We start from the raw sequence: 14,667 nt of genomic DNA, 5'->3' as shown, positions 1-14,667 counted from the left end.
TAGCTTTTATTGCAACTTATTAGTCTAATCAAAATCTAGCAGCCAAGCTTCTAGATCACTATGGCATTATAAAATACCATAGTATGAAGGTGGATATGTCCAGCATATCGAATTTTAGGCTAATTGGTACTCCATGTTAATCTGATTGAAATTTTATTGTGTTAGAAATTCCAATCCTAACTCTAAATATTTTAACCGGAATAAAGCCCAAATATAACATTTGTCCCAAGACAAACATAAATTTACTAGTAGTTCATGTACTTTATTATATTTTGGTTTTATTAAATCTCATATTGTTAAGTTGGGGATGGAATTAGCAGCCACCTATTACCTAAATGAGTCTTCATTTGGAAGTATAATATTATTGTCATTTGTCAGCTTAATGCCTGCGCAAATAATACAATTTAGTTAGGAAAAGTCAACCACTGCAGATCGATAATTTTGTATATATTGGAGCATAATTATGAATATGATACTCATTAATTAAGAAGTACTATAAACTCCATGGCACACATTAATCATAGAACTCTCCTCATATCAGTAATCTCATTGTTACAATGTGCTATATCAGTAAGTCTTATCTCTTACAAAGTGATACATACAAATATTCTAGGTAATTAAATCATTTAATTTGCATGAATGCAGTTGCAGAATTCTCTCCCTGCAGCAAACTGGGCAAACCACGGCGGCGACATCTACAACAACAGATACGCAGAGGGGGAGAAGAAGATCAGCCCTTCGACCGCCACCCGCCTCCGTCTCAAGTGGAAGTTCAACGCGGGACACGACATAACAGCCACGCCTGCGGTCTATGATGGTGTCGTATATTTCCCCACCTGGGACGGTCACATTTTCGCTGTGAGACAACTTGACGGCTCCCTTGTTTGGAAGAAGAATCTGCAGAAGCTAACCGGACTTAATGCCACCACCTTTAACTCCACCATCTTGCTAGCTCGAGCCACCCCCACCGTAGCTGGCGACAAACTCATCGTCGCCATTTATGGCCCGGCTTATGTTATCGCTGTCCGGAGGGCTACAGGAGAACTCGTGTGGAAACGACAGCTCGACAACCACCCTGCCGCTCTTATAACCATGTCTGGCACTTACTACAACAGGTACATCTGTTCGGAATTCTTGTCATCATCTAATTACTGTAAATTTGCTATTATGTTATGAATTCTTGACATATTTCTTTACTGTAAATATATTAAAATTGAAACCGTTTTTCTTTTGGGTTATCCAATTAAAAGTAACACATTTACTAAAATGGAAACGACATAGTATATACTTTATCATCTCTTCATTAACTCACATAGTTATTAAAGCTCAATATCATCCTAATCCAATTCATATATCTTCGTCTCGTAGAGCATTCTACGTGGGCGTTTCATCACTAGAAGAAGCTTCCAGCATCGAAAACTGCTGTACGTTTCGAGGAAGCTTCGCGAAGCTAGACGTCAGGACCGGATCGGTTCTATGGCAAACTTATATGCTTCCGGACAACAACGGAAGACGAGGAGACTACGCTGGAGCTGCAATATGGGGCAGCAGCCCCGCCATTGATGAACGACGAAACCATGTCTACATCGCCACCGGGAATCTCTACTCTGTCCCTCAGAGTGTCGAAGACTGCCAAGTAAAGCAAGATAATCAGACGGTTCCGACCCAACCAGACCAATGCATTGCCCCCGACATCCACTACGACTCGATTCTAGCCCTCGACTTAGGTTCGGGCCGGATCAGATGGTTCAGACAGCTTGGAGGATATGACGTGTGGTTCTTAGCATGCAACGATCCTTCCATCCCGAACTGCCCCCAGGGCCCCAACCCGGACGCAGATTTTGGGGAAGCGCCAATGATGCTCACTGTAAACACCAACGGCACTAGGAAGGACGTGGTTGTTGCAGTCCAGAAAAGCGGATATGCATGGGCACTCGACCGGGGAAACGGAAACATACTCTGGTCTACTGTAAGAAATCACTTATTTTCTGATGTGGGATGAGTTTGCACTCCAACAGTTTAATTTCAAAATTTTATATTGTTGCAGGAAGCTGGACCGGGAGGAATTGGTGGAGGAGGGATATGGGGATCGGCTACGGACACGAGGAGGGTTTACACCAATATCGCCAGCAGCAATCAGCAGAATTTTACGCTTGTACCGTCAAAGAATGTGACGACAGGGGGCGGGTGGGTTGCGATGGAGGCCGGGAGGGGGAAGGTGTTGTGGTCAACTGCACTTCCAGATAAGGCCTCCGCTAGTGGTCCGGTCACTATCGCGAACGGTGTGATGTTTGCCGGCTCCACTTATGGGACGGGGCCGGTTTACGCTGTAGATGCTGCATCCGGTGAAATATTGTGGTCGTACGTTACGGGAGCCTCCGTGTATGGGGGCTTCGCGGTGAGCCAGGGATGTGCTTTTGTAGGCCACGGTTATCGTAGGATTCCGTCCTTCACCGCAGGATCGTATCTGTTCGCCTTCTGCATAAACTGAGCTCCCATGTTACTAATAATGCAACCAAATAGTATAATAAAACTTTCAGCCTGAACATTCATATCCCAAAATAATCCAGGCCTTCGCCTGAGAATATAATTCTTGTTTTCTCTTCGTACTTACATTTTTTGGGGCTTATTTATCCCTCAAAAGTTGATATGGTGCATAGAGTAGTGTTAGTACAATTTCATGAAGAGTAAGCAAAAAAGAGAAAATGAGTGAAGAATGTTGTGAGAAAACATAAAGAGAGTTTGTGAAAGAGGATAGAGAGAGGAGACAATTGTAAATTCATCCTAAAAAGAACCTCAAAAAGATTGTATAAGCTCAAAAATACCTAAATAAACAGGAGCTAGGACCACAAAGAATGGTAGCCTTCTTTGTAGTTCACTAAAAGAAGACACAATATATGCAAGAATTTCGAAAGTAGAGATAACAGCTTTTTGCAAAGCACACAACCTTAAACAGTTAGCTTACAGTATTTAGGGAAGTGACAAATTAAACTATGAAGCACACCAGTAATTTTCGAATAGTCATGACAGACTCTTCATCTACATCTATACATCCATCCTTCAGTAAAACCCTCAAATACAAAACAAAGACGAGCAAAGACAACATCAAAGCAAACGAACTAGAACTTGTCGTGTTCACATTCATCCATTACATAAGGACTGCACAAGAACCAAATTGAACTCTGCAGCGCAGCTACACTGTCGTGCAATGCTTCTGAGACATCCCATCTGAGGAAACTGCTACACACTCTCTCATCTCCTCCAACCAGGCTGAACCACCTTGTCTGAAATGTGACAGTTCCACATCAAAAAAAAATTAGCATGAATAAATTTTTTGCATTAAAGAGGTATATAGTTTGAAGCAATGAAGTAACAAAGGAGTATCTTACCGTCTCTAGAGGCTGACAATGATTTGTTAACTTTGCTTCCCTTGCCATTAGCATGCACAGGCTTCTGTATCCTGGGTGACAATGAGGTAGGGGCTGGTAGAGAATGGCGACGGGCACTGCCATAATCAATAGCTTCCTCAGCCAATTTAGCAGCAGCGGCTCCTTGAGCTCTAAGCTTGGCCTTAGCAGATTCAGTGGCAGCCATATAACTCGGCAAGTTAGGGGAGTTCTGTGAGATATTTTCTGGATAATCTGGCTTATTAGCTGGAAGGGACTTCCTCTTCCTAATCTTGTGATTCTCCTTGTGATTCTGTTCATCCTTGCAGTTTATTTCATCATCCAAAGACGCTGCACTCTCTATCTTCTCACCTTCAAGGGAGGAGTCTCAGCAACTGGATAGTTATTGTGTTGCACATCAACACAAGTTGTCATACGTGGGTTGGAAGGCGGAACTGCTTAGTCGGCGGCCGATTACGGGGCTTCCCTTCCCAGCAGCACTCATGGATCCATGGTGGGGGGGGCGACCCCGCCATGGTTCCATCATTGTCTCTAGCAATGGCAATATTTATGTTATGAAAGTGTTGTTACTACGTATGAACCTAAGATCGAATGACATGGAATTCATCTATATTTAATTAAAATATCGATCAATGTCTAGCAATTTTAAATCATTTAATTTGGATATGAACTGTGGCTGAAATCTTTTTTTTTGTTTGTCACTCTCTCTCATCTTTCTCATTAAAATATTTAATTACCTTTTCCCTTACTACTTTATTCCATCTAACAACACTTCTTAAAATTTCGTGCCACTTAAGAATGTGGTCATCTTGAATGGGACGGAGGGAGTACTATATATGATTGGGAAGACTGCATGAGATTGAAAGCGGGTGGTTATAAATATCAGTTGACTTGAGAAGACTGCATGCAATCATTTACTCCCTATTTTACATTTTTACTCCATTTTTTTATACTCAGATCTGAAATCGGTGTCTCTGTTGTTGAGTAGAAAATCATGGCTGATGCTATAATTTCATCGGTAGCAGAGCAGCTGATGCTCATTGCGAAAGAGCATATCAAGAGCGAAATCCAACTGGTGAGAGGCGTGGAGAAGGAGCTTCTGAATCTCTCCAACAATCTCAAGGAGGTCAGAAATGAGTTAGATGATGCGGAGAGAAGAAGATACGATGACAAAGCCATCAGCGATTGGGTGCTGAGCCTCGAACAAACGTCCTACGAAATGGAGGACGTTTTGGAGGAGTGGTCTTACGCTCTTGTTCAGCATATGGTCGAAATTGGAGCTGCAAACCTTAACAAAAAGCAGAAGCAAAAGGTATCACCATCGCTTCTTCTACCTTCGTGTTTGTGCTTCAGAAATGTTGTGTTTCGTCATGACATTGCCGTCAAAGTCGAGAATCTGAAAGCTAAACTCGATGACATTCTCAACGAGAAAAGCAAATTTCATTTTACTGCAGTTTCTGAATTTCACATTTCGAGGGTTCAATCTACTTCTCGAATCGACTCATCTGAACTCCAAGGTCGGACGTGTGATACCGATTCTGTTGTGAAAGTTGTTTTGGGCTTCCGTGGGGAATTAGGGCTTAGAATTATCTCGATTGTGGGCGCAGGGGGGATTGGGAAGACGACACTTGCTCAATTAGCGTATCGTGATGCTCGGCTAATAGATTGCTTTGATTTGAAAAGTTGGGTGTGTGTCTCGAATTCATTCGACGCGGCTAGGATTGCACAGGATATTTTTGAGAGCATGGGTAAGGGCAGAATGACTAGCATTTCCAATCAACTGGATGCCACGCTTGAAAGGCTGGTAGAGCTGATTGCAGGGAAAAGATTTCTGTTGGTGTTGGATGATGTCTGGACAGAAGACTATGAGAAGTGGGAGCCTTTGAAGAATGCCCTCAAAAGTGGTGGAGCAAGCACCACTGTTTTGGTGACAACAAGAAATGAGAATGTTGCCATAATTATGGGCACGATGGAGCAGAACATCTATAGTCTAGGGCTCCTTCCGGAAGCCGATTGTAGGTTGTTATTGGAGCACATAGCCCTCTCTGGAAGGAGCATGAAGGGGTTTGAGGATGTGTGCAAGAAGATAGCTCGTAGATGCAGCGGTTTGCCCCTTGCTGCAAAGACTCTCGGAAGCCTTCTACGTTTCAAGGACACGTTGGAGGAGTGGGAGAATGTGTATATGAGTCGAGTGTGGGAATTCAAGGAAGTGAAAGCGAAGCTTTTCCCACATCTGCTTTTGAGTTACAATGAACTATCCCCAATGCACAAGCGTTGCTTTTCTTATTGTGCTTTCTTCCCTAAAGATGAGAAGATTCGTGTGGAAGAAGTAATAAGATTATGGATGGCACTAGGTTATTTGGGCTCTAGTGCAGAGAATGATGGAGATAAGCTAGAACTGATAGGGCAAGAATGCTTCAAAACTTTATCTAGCCGATCCCTGTTTGAAGATAGGCAGACAGACTCCTTTAAATTACATGACATAGTGCATGAATTTGCTCAGTTTCTTAGGAACGCTAGCAACAGGATGGAGGACTCCGAGATAAAGACACCTTGCCAAGTTTGTTGCCCATTTATAGCTCAGGTCAAAGCTTATCGGAGCTTAATGTTTGACAAAAGGTCTACCATTCCGACTCTTTGCAACTGCCTCACCAGCCTCAGAGTGTTAGGACTCTGGAATTATTTTCCTATGGGAATTGAGAATTTGATTCACTTGAAGTGGTTGTCTATAGATCAGTGTGTTGTACACATTGAAAATATGGATAACATTTGCAAGCTTTATTATTTGCAAACCCTTTTCCTAAGGTCTTGCAACCTGGTAATGATTCCAAGAGAAATTAGGAATCTGATTAAGTTGAGACACTTGGACTTGAGCAATAATAAAGAGCTGCTGAAGTTGCCAGAGAGCCTATGCGAGTTGCCACAACTGAGAACCTTGAATGTCGAGGGATGTGTTGAACTCTCCAACCTTCCTCAAGGAGTTGATAGGCTCAAAAACCTCAAGCATCTCCACAATATGTATTCTGTGATGCAGTTACCTGAGAGTCTAGCTAAGTTAACTGGTCTTCGCAGGTTGAGTGAATTCAACGGGGGAAGTGGTGGGAGCAGGATGGGGTTGCTGAAAAAGTTAAACCTTCTCAGTGGATCCCTACAGCTCAAAATAACTTTGGGAAAAGATGGAGTGGTGGAGGATGCCCGGGAGGCAGAGTTGAAGCTAAAGAGGCACATTGAATCACTCCGTGTGGAGTTCTTGACTGAGTCTGGGATTCCATCATCTATGATCCACATGGCTGAGGGTGTAATGGATGCTCTAGAGCCACATCAAAACCTCAGACACCTCTCAATATTTTTCTACGATGGCACCAAGTTTCCGGATTGGATCTCCTCTCCTCTAAACCAACTGAGGTCTGTTTCACTCACTAGTTTCAGAAACACGCCGTGCTTGCCCCCTCTCGGAAAATTGCCCTGCCTGGAGGAGATCGACGTCCGTGACATGTACCGATTGGTAGTTCTGGGGCCACAGCTATGGGGACTGGGAGATGCTGCTTCATCTCCTAACAATGTTATCTTTCCGAAGTTGAAGAAACTGATTTTCAAGGGGTGCGAAAACTGGAGGGAGTGGGAGGACATTACCACTGCACATGAAGAATGCTCGATAATGCCTTGTCTTACTGAGTTGGCTATCCGTTTCTGCTCCGAGCTGACTGCACTACCACATTGCCTGATTGGTAAGGCGTCGTCGTTGGAGTTGTTGGATATTTCTGGTTCAGGGCTGCTGATAGAGCGCTATGGCGACATCAACGCCTCGGCCTGGACACTCATATCCCAAAATAATCCACATCTTCGCCTTAGAATGTAATTCTTGTTTCTCTGTGTGAATATTTGTTGGGGATTATTTATCTCTCAAAAGTTCAAATGCATAACAGTTCAAATGTACGCATATTTGTTGTCAATTTCATCCTAAAAAGATCCTCAACAGATAGTATAAGCTCAAAAATGCCTCAAAAAAACAGGAGCTAGGACCACAAAGAATGGTAGCCCTATTTGTAGTTAACTAAAAAAAGAGATGCTATAAAAACTAATATATGCAAGAATTCTGAAGTAGAGATAGCAGCTTTTAACAAAGCACACACCATAAAACAGTTAGCTTACAGTATTTAGGGAAGTAACAAATTAAACTATGAAGCACGCCAGTAATTTTCGAATAGTCATAACAGACTCTTCATCTACAGCTATACATCCTTCAGTAAAACCCTCAAATACAAAACAAAGACGAGCAAAGACAACATCAAAGCAAACGAACTAGAACTTGTCGTGTTCACATTCATCCATTACATAAGGACTGCACAAGAACCAAATTGAACTCTGCAGCGCAGCTACACTGTCGTGCAATGCTTCTGAGACATCCCATCTGAGGAAACTGCTACACACTCTCTCATCTCCTCCAACCAGGCTGAACCACCTTGTCTGAAATGTGACAGTTCCACATCACAAAAAATTAGCATAAATAATTTTGTTGCATTAAAGAGGTATATAGTATAGTTTGAAGCAATGAAGCAACGAAGGAGTGTCTTACCGTCTCTAGAGGCTGACAATGATTTGTTAACTTTGCTTCCCTTGCCATTAGCATGCACAGGCTTCTGTATCCTGGGTGACAATGAGGTCAGTTTTCCATTAGTAGGGGCTGGTAGAGAATGGCGACGGGCACTGCCATAATCAATAGCTTCCTCAGCCAATTTAGCAGCAGCGGCTCCTTGAGCTCTAAGCTTGGCCTTAGCAGATTCAGTGGCAGCCATATAACTTGGCAAGTTAGGGGAGTTCTGTGAGATATTTTCCGGATAATCTGGCTTATTAGCTGGAAGGGACTTCCTCTTCCTAATCTTGTGATTCTCCTTGTGATTCTGTTCATCCTTGCAGTTTATTTCATCATCCAAAGATGGTGCATTCTCTATCTTCACACCATTCTCCAAGGAAGGAATCCCAGCAACTGGATAGTTATCGTGTTGCACATCAACAGGCTCATCCTTTGTTATTTTTTCAGGGGCCTCAACCAAATCTGTTGAACCTGTTTGAACTGCAACAACATCTGAATCCCCTGGGGTTTCAGGAGAAATCACCATCTCCTGCTCAACAACAGCGGGAAGTGCAGGGCTCGCTACTATTTCCACGCTCTGAAGGGGCTGTGGTTTCTCAGTTTCTGGATCAGGTTTCTCAGAAGCTGCCAATGCAGATGCTGAAACCTTTCTCAAGTTGCGCTTAACCCTCTCGAGTTCACTTGGGCTTTGCTCCTGTGCAACCTCTGTTTGACTTGTGACTTTCCTCGAGATGCGTTTGGGCTTATCCATTTCAGAAGAGGCTACACCACCATTTTCCCCGTGTGCCGTAGCTGACACCTTTCGGATAGTCCTTTTTGATTTCACATGTTCAGACTCTGGCTTCCTCTGAGGCTTTGATTTCATAGTCTTCTTGGTGCGCACTGGTGGTTCCCAAAAGCGGGATAATGACCAGCGCTCAAGCCAGTTCTGAGCTGAATTGGGTTCAGCAGGATCATATTGAAGACTCAGAGGCATAGCATTCGGTAATGTCGCAAGAAGCTGAACAAGCAATAAAGTACATCTATAAGCATTTAAATGATTTCCAAGGAATAAGAAGTTAACAGTTTCTGGTTTAACCAGGTATCATGTAAAAAGTAGTAGAAGATATTGGCAAAACCTTCTGGATAAATGGATGACTTGCTAGCATTTCCGAACCAAGGAATGAACCCGAATGTGCCCCAGCAGCCACCTATCGATCAACATTAAAATGATCAGATGCAACTGTTTGAAAGCATTAAAGATGATATCTGTTTTACAACAATGTGCTCGAGTACCAATTATAATGACAAGAATCATAGACCACAGCAATACCATTCGAGCAAAGATAGCAGAGTAACTAAGACCCGGTAAATGTACCTAAAGCTAAATCATGATAACTAAGTCAACCTTAACAATCAATGAACTTAAACAGATCGTTAAAGAAAGGAACAGCAGCAAGTATATAATGTTGATGTTTTCAACTGCAGGCGAACTTAGCAGGTAAAGAAAGAAGAAGTGAGACTAGTAGATCAATTAGTTTGCACAAATCGGGGATACCTGAAGCTCTACTTTCCCCACTTCAGGTATATCATCTGAGAGCCTAATGCTTCTTCCACGAGCCAGTGCCTGGAATTTAACGATTGCCCGCATGGAACGCAAAGTAGCAACAGCCTGCCTCCTAACCAGATGTCCGCGAATAAGAGCTTGTAGCCTTATGATACCCTTGAGAGCCCGAAAAGCGCGCCGAGCCTGCCATTGAAACATAATCACATCATGTTAAGTATCTTATGTAATAACTAGCTGAGAAATTTGAACAGCTTCTCAACAAAATTAAGGTGTGTAGATATAAAATCAACATAGAATTCTAATGCTAGAGAGATTCGGTCAGAATTCATCTATTGAAACTGCATCATCAAACATTAGCCAAAAGTTGAAGATGGTATTAACAACCACGATACAGCAAGTTGTGAATAGCAAAACAAAGTAGCATGCTTGACAAGATTAGCTTACGATAAAATAAGATGAAAGCTACTAAACTACATTACTTTTCTGCAACATTAAAAACCAACATATTCTCAGCAGTGATGGAAGATCAAATTCTAATCTACGAGATGAGGAAGTCAACAGAAATAAGCTTACAATAAGAACAAGTTACACCTGTTAACCAGGAAGCAATTTATACAGTTGATGATAGAGAATTTTACCAAGTATCCCCTAAAGACTGCTTGAGTTTTTGTAGCAGCTTGTTCTTGCCTCTTCACCTCCTCGTCACTGACTGGAGCCAACTCATCGTTCTTTGGTGAATCAATACCTTGATCCACATAAGCCACACCAACAGCATCACATTGAGATGCAGATGTTCCTTTCTCGAGTTCCAATTTCTCAACACCTCTCTCAGTCAATTGATCCGGTATAAAAGAGGAATCTCTAGCCGGATCCTCGACTGGTGACTTCAGCGCACCCTTTTTATCGGGTGTCCCATTCTTCACGCAAAATAGAAACCATAATTATTATAAATTGATCCTCACATCACACTAACGAAAAACAGAAAGATAAACCAGAGATCTTAACCGCTGAACCAACAAATTTCTTACTTTGGAATAGTTGGATTTCGAATGCTTCTTCCCAAAGAGCACCGTCTTGATCCACTTTCCGGCAGACTTCCCCATTGCAGCTCACTGCTAGATACAGTGTGAACTCAACTTAAACTCCTCTACTTCTCCCAAAAAGAAATGTACCTGATCATATAGAGATGAACACAGACACACAATCTGAGAACATCGATTTTGCAAACGAAACGCAAATGAGTAAGAAACGCAAATCAATACTCCAATTTCAAAACAACACAAGCCAACACATGCAGAGATGAAAAGCCCCAAAAACACATTAATAGCTGCAAAATTCGCAGGCAAGAGGGAAAAAAAATTAAATTTACTGGTCCCAACCACCGAACAAAATGCATATTCAAAATTCAAACAGAACTGGCACTGGCTCTCCTATTAAATGTCTAACACATTGAAAGCAAGAAGAAAATAAATAACAAATCTTCAAAATGCAAAAGCCCCAAATACAGAGAGAGAAGCCACAAACCCTCTGAAGCAAGGAGCTAGTAAGCAAAGTAAATCTCAGAAATTCGGCAAGATCTACACTAAAAACACACACAGAATAGCTGCGCCGACAAGAAATTGAAAAAGGGAGCACGAAAATTACATGAACTAAAATGGGGTTCCGCGCAATGTGGCTCAGATCTAGGGTTCCTCGTATCTGAACTCGAGAGAATTCTCTTCAACTAGGGATTCCTGACCTACGCATTTCGTGAAAAAAAGCACAAATATTAAAGAAACAGAGACCTAATTCAAGAATATAAAGAAGAAAGTATAAAAAAAAAGTTGGAAAAATAGTAGCGAGGAGTTTGATTGAGATGGAAGTAAAAAACATGGAGATAAATGCAGCAGCCCCATACCTATTGAGTTGGTTCAATGGCAGTGAAAATGGACCCCTCCTTCACCCCCTCACTCTACTAACTCCACCTTCTCTCTTACTGTCTCTCTCTCTCTCTCGTATCTGTCTCTCTCTGTCGTATATATTATTGCAAGTAGTGTGGTAGTAATAAAAATTTTAGTAATTAGGCATATAATGTTGGTGCAGTTATATGGAGTATTTATATTTTATTTTTTTCATTTTGAAATAGGGATGAAATTGTTAATATTTATGTTAGACTCAAGAATTACTATATTTTTATTAATAGTACTTACTAGTTACTATATGTACAATCATCATACGATTTTATATAATTGTATACCAACACTATTAATTTTCTTATTTTTAACTCGGAAAGCTCCTATTTTAACTAACTCAATCTCCTCAAAAAAATAGCACTTTCAATTGATTTAGTTAAAACTATAAAGTAATGGGAATAAAATAGCGTCGTATAGTTTGTGTGTGTGTCGGGAATAGGGCTGGGAAAAAATACCGAAAAAATGATATATCGCTCGTATCGTATTGAAAAATATCGAAAAACTATCGAATTTTCGATATATCGTATTTTTCGATACGATACGGTATCGTATCGTAAGTTTTCGATACGATAACGATATGAATTTCCTTATATCGCGATATATCGTTTTATATCAATATATATTGAAACATATTGAAATTCAATGTATATTGAAGTTTAAAATTATAAATATATATAAATCCATTTAATTCATTCATATATTTTTAGAAAATATATATATGAAACCCTAATAAGAACAATATTTATTTTATTGTATTGAAGTTTTATTAATTTTTGTGTTATTTTTCAGTTTTTGAAATTATATTTTTCGATATACAGGTATTCGATACGATAACGATATTTCGATATATCGTATCGATCTTACGATATATCGAAATATCGATACGATAACGATATTGATATTATTCATATCGAAAGTTCGATATATCGAAACTTTCGATACGATAACGATATGAAATTCTTTCATATCGATATTTTCGATACGAAACACGATACAACGTTTTCGATACGATATATCGTATCGACCCACACCCCTAGTCGGGAAGCAAAGGGTAATTAGACAAGACGATTAGCAGAGGAAAATGGTTAACCATATGTTTAATTAGTGTCGGAGGTTTTATTAACTAATGCTAATAACATTGTAGGCCATATCATGTCCTCAACTTCTTAAGTCATAACTAAGCTAACTAAATTTGTTGAGTTTGCCCCATTTATTTAATTATTCCATAAATACAAATTGTACTTTTTCATCGGATTTAAATCGTTTTTATCGGTATTAATATACATCGTCTCATATACAATTACTTGTGTTGTAAGAAATCACTAAATTTGGTCCCAACAATTTTTTACCCGTTTTCCCTATTGAGATTTTTTCTTTTTTAATGAATTTTTTTACTAATGGTTCTTTATTTATTTTCGTATTGTTTTTCATGTGAGATTAAGTGGATATCTATTAAACTAATGATTATGATTCATGCGCATCTCTTTTTAATCAATATGCAAAAACAAATGTTACCACCTTTGACTCGATCATGATTTTTAATTATGGGATGGATGGCTCTTTGCACAAATATGTTTCATCAATTGTTGGTTGAACCAAACTACCAAGTAATAATTATTTCAGACCCCCACCTTATCACAAATCGTAAATTGGTCAATTTGCTTGAGATTATTGTTTTTTCTAAAAAATTATTCATTCCAATAACTTTTAGATTTTCGTAGTAGGATAAAAAATAGTCATAAACACTAGAAAACCAAAATAATTGAAATTTTTGGCTCGGTTCAGTTAATGCGATAATGCCTGATACGAAAAAATAGTGGCACGCTTTGGTTTTTTCGGTTTTCCACACAATTTTAAAACTGAAGCAAAAAATTGAACTCAAAATTTGTAGCATTAACTTTAGACCAAATTGGACAGAATTTTATAATAACCAAGGTAAAACAGGATATGTTTTACTATTTTGTTAATGATATTTGATTAATATTTGGGGATAGAATATTTTGATGATGGCCTACTTCTTTTGGAGTGCATGCTCATCACTGTACTAACTAATTTTGAGCAGCTCCTTCGTCCGCTTCATACGCTATCTTTGATTAATTGTTAATCACATCAATTAACATACACTAATAACGTGTGTTCAAAACTTTCTGGTTGTGAAAATTGTTAGATCTATCCACTAAATTTACAGTTTTTGTATGAAAATACTAAGTGTATTCGAAGTTTTACGTCTCCTAAATTTTTCTGCCATAATCACGTCAACGAACCCAGTAACCAAGTTGTCCAAACTCTAAATCAAATTAAAGGAACAATTAACTAGACCATAAGATCTATCATGAGATGGATGCATGAACTTAGATATTACTGCATACTACTACTACCTAAGGTTTGGATACTATATGATTAAACATGTATATACACACATTGTATATATGTGTGTGTATAAATAGTGTATAATAGTATAAAGTATGTATTGGGATTTCATATTGAAGGAATTAAGGTATCATGTAGAAACATATACAAATAATAGAGAATCAACGAATATGCAAATTTTTATATATAAATACATGGGGCAAAAAAAATCAAAAAGGTGAATATAGGATTTAGTGAATAAGAAGTCAAGAACAACTCAACATCATGTAACAAAAAAAACAACTCAACATCATGAAAAAACTATACTATATGTCTAGTTATTTATAAAGGAGGCCCAAGCTTAGCGTTGGAAGTGTGTGCATCAAACTTTCAACCCCACCGACACAAGCATCTCATGAGTCACGACAACACACTTTTACATAAATTATTCATTTTCCCCATAATTTTTTTGGATAAATATCCCATGTAGAACTAGTTAACTGATATTTTCGATTATCAGTCAACTAGTATCCGAAATTACTAGTTATTGAAATTGGTATCGACTTTGGGTTGCATCTGAGATTGGTTATCGATACTAACTAATAATTGATCAGTGTTTTCTTGTCACAAATTCCTTAGATCACCATCTCATATAGAGCTGGTTAATCGGTAGTTCGATTATCAATTATCAATATCTAGAGTTAATTATTAGTTTTGGATTGGGTGCGAGATCGATTACCGATAATCACCAGCAACGGATCGATACCGACGTAACAAAATTAACCGATTTTTTTAGTTACTACAAGTAATTTAAAACAT

At 39.5% G+C, this 14,667-nt stretch overlaps 3 protein-coding genes across 5 annotated transcripts; 2 read left to right on the top strand and 1 right to left on the bottom strand.

The window, feature by feature from the left end:
• The first annotated feature begins 504 nt into the window (after window positions 1–504).
• LOC125198541 (polyvinylalcohol dehydrogenase-like) lies at window positions 505–2,609 on the top strand. Its single transcript, XM_048096852.1, has 4 exons — window positions 505–570; window positions 646–1,115; window positions 1,369–1,969; window positions 2,048–2,609. Exons 1-4 carry the CDS (start codon window positions 505–507, stop codon window positions 2,489–2,491), a joined length of 1,581 nt encoding a protein of 526 aa, XP_047952809.1. The 3' UTR covers window positions 2,492–2,609.
• A 1,792-nt stretch (window positions 2,610–4,401) lies between these two features.
• Window positions 4,402–7,266, top strand: LOC125198563 (putative disease resistance protein RGA3). Its single transcript, XM_048096881.1, has one exon. It carries the CDS (start codon window positions 4,402–4,404, stop codon window positions 7,264–7,266), a length of 2,865 nt encoding a protein of 954 aa, XP_047952838.1.
• Window positions 7,267–7,504: 238 nt separating this feature from the next.
• LOC125198556 (protein IQ-DOMAIN 31-like) lies at window positions 7,505–11,585 on the bottom strand. Of its 3 annotated transcripts, none has more exons than XM_048096873.1 (8): window positions 11,445–11,585; window positions 11,192–11,285; window positions 10,576–10,752; window positions 10,186–10,464; window positions 9,539–9,730; window positions 9,120–9,191; window positions 7,984–9,001; window positions 7,505–7,874 (listed from the first exon to the last, which is right to left on the bottom strand). In XM_048096873.1, the coding sequence occupies exons 3-8, from the start codon at window positions 10,648–10,650 to the stop codon at window positions 7,843–7,845; spliced, it is 1,668 nt and encodes a 555-aa protein (XP_047952830.1). In that variant the 5' UTR covers window positions 10,651–10,752; window positions 11,192–11,285; window positions 11,445–11,585; the 3' UTR covers window positions 7,505–7,842. The 3 variants fall into 3 exon arrangements, with proteins under 3 accessions (XP_047952830.1, XP_047952829.1, XP_047952828.1); XM_048096872.1 differs by having other exon boundaries at window positions 10,576–10,719; XM_048096871.1 differs by lacking the exon at window positions 11,445–11,585 and having other exon boundaries at window positions 10,576–10,719; window positions 11,192–11,405.
• Between the last annotated feature and the right edge of the window lie 3,082 nt (window positions 11,586–14,667).

Source organism: Salvia hispanica, unplaced genomic scaffold (assembly GCF_023119035.1).
Source record: "Salvia hispanica cultivar TCC Black 2014 unplaced genomic scaffold, UniMelb_Shisp_WGS_1.0 HiC_scaffold_167, whole genome shotgun sequence".
NCBI classification, from domain to species: domain Eukaryota; kingdom Viridiplantae; phylum Streptophyta; class Magnoliopsida; order Lamiales; family Lamiaceae; genus Salvia; species Salvia hispanica.
The sequence above is the reverse complement of the archived record's forward strand: the minus strand, read 5'-3'. Positions and strand labels throughout refer to the sequence as shown.

What these genes read in the sequence shown, in the direction of transcription:
- LOC125198541 (XM_048096852.1), top strand. Translation starts at nt 505, where the DNA reads ATGGCACACATTAATCATAGAACTCTCCTCATATCAGTAATCTCATTG. An exon ending in TGTTACAATGTGCTATATCA is followed by an intron (nt 571 to 645) that starts GTAAGTCTTATC and finishes GCATGAATGCAG; the next exon opens with TTGCAGAATTCTCTCCCTGC. An exon ending in GAAACATACTCTGGTCTACT is followed by an intron (nt 1,970 to 2,047) that starts GTAAGAAATCAC and finishes ATATTGTTGCAG; the next exon opens with GAAGCTGGACCGGGAGGAAT.
- LOC125198563 (XM_048096881.1), top strand. Translation starts at nt 4,402, where the DNA reads ATGGCTGATGCTATAATTTCATCGGTAGCAGAGCAGCTGATGCTCATT.
- LOC125198556 (XM_048096873.1), bottom strand. Translation starts at nt 10,650, where the DNA reads ATGGGGAAGTCTGCCGGAAAGTGGATCAAGACGGTGCTCTTTGGGAAG. An exon ending in CAGTCTTTAGGGGATACTTG is followed by an intron (nt 9,731 to 10,185) that starts GTAAAATTCTCT and finishes TTTCAATGGCAG; the next exon opens with GCTCGGCGCGCTTTTCGGGC. An exon ending in TGGGGAAAGTAGAGCTTCAG is followed by an intron (nt 9,192 to 9,538) that starts GTATCCCCGATT and finishes GTTGATCGATAG; the next exon opens with GTGGCTGCTGGGGCACATTC.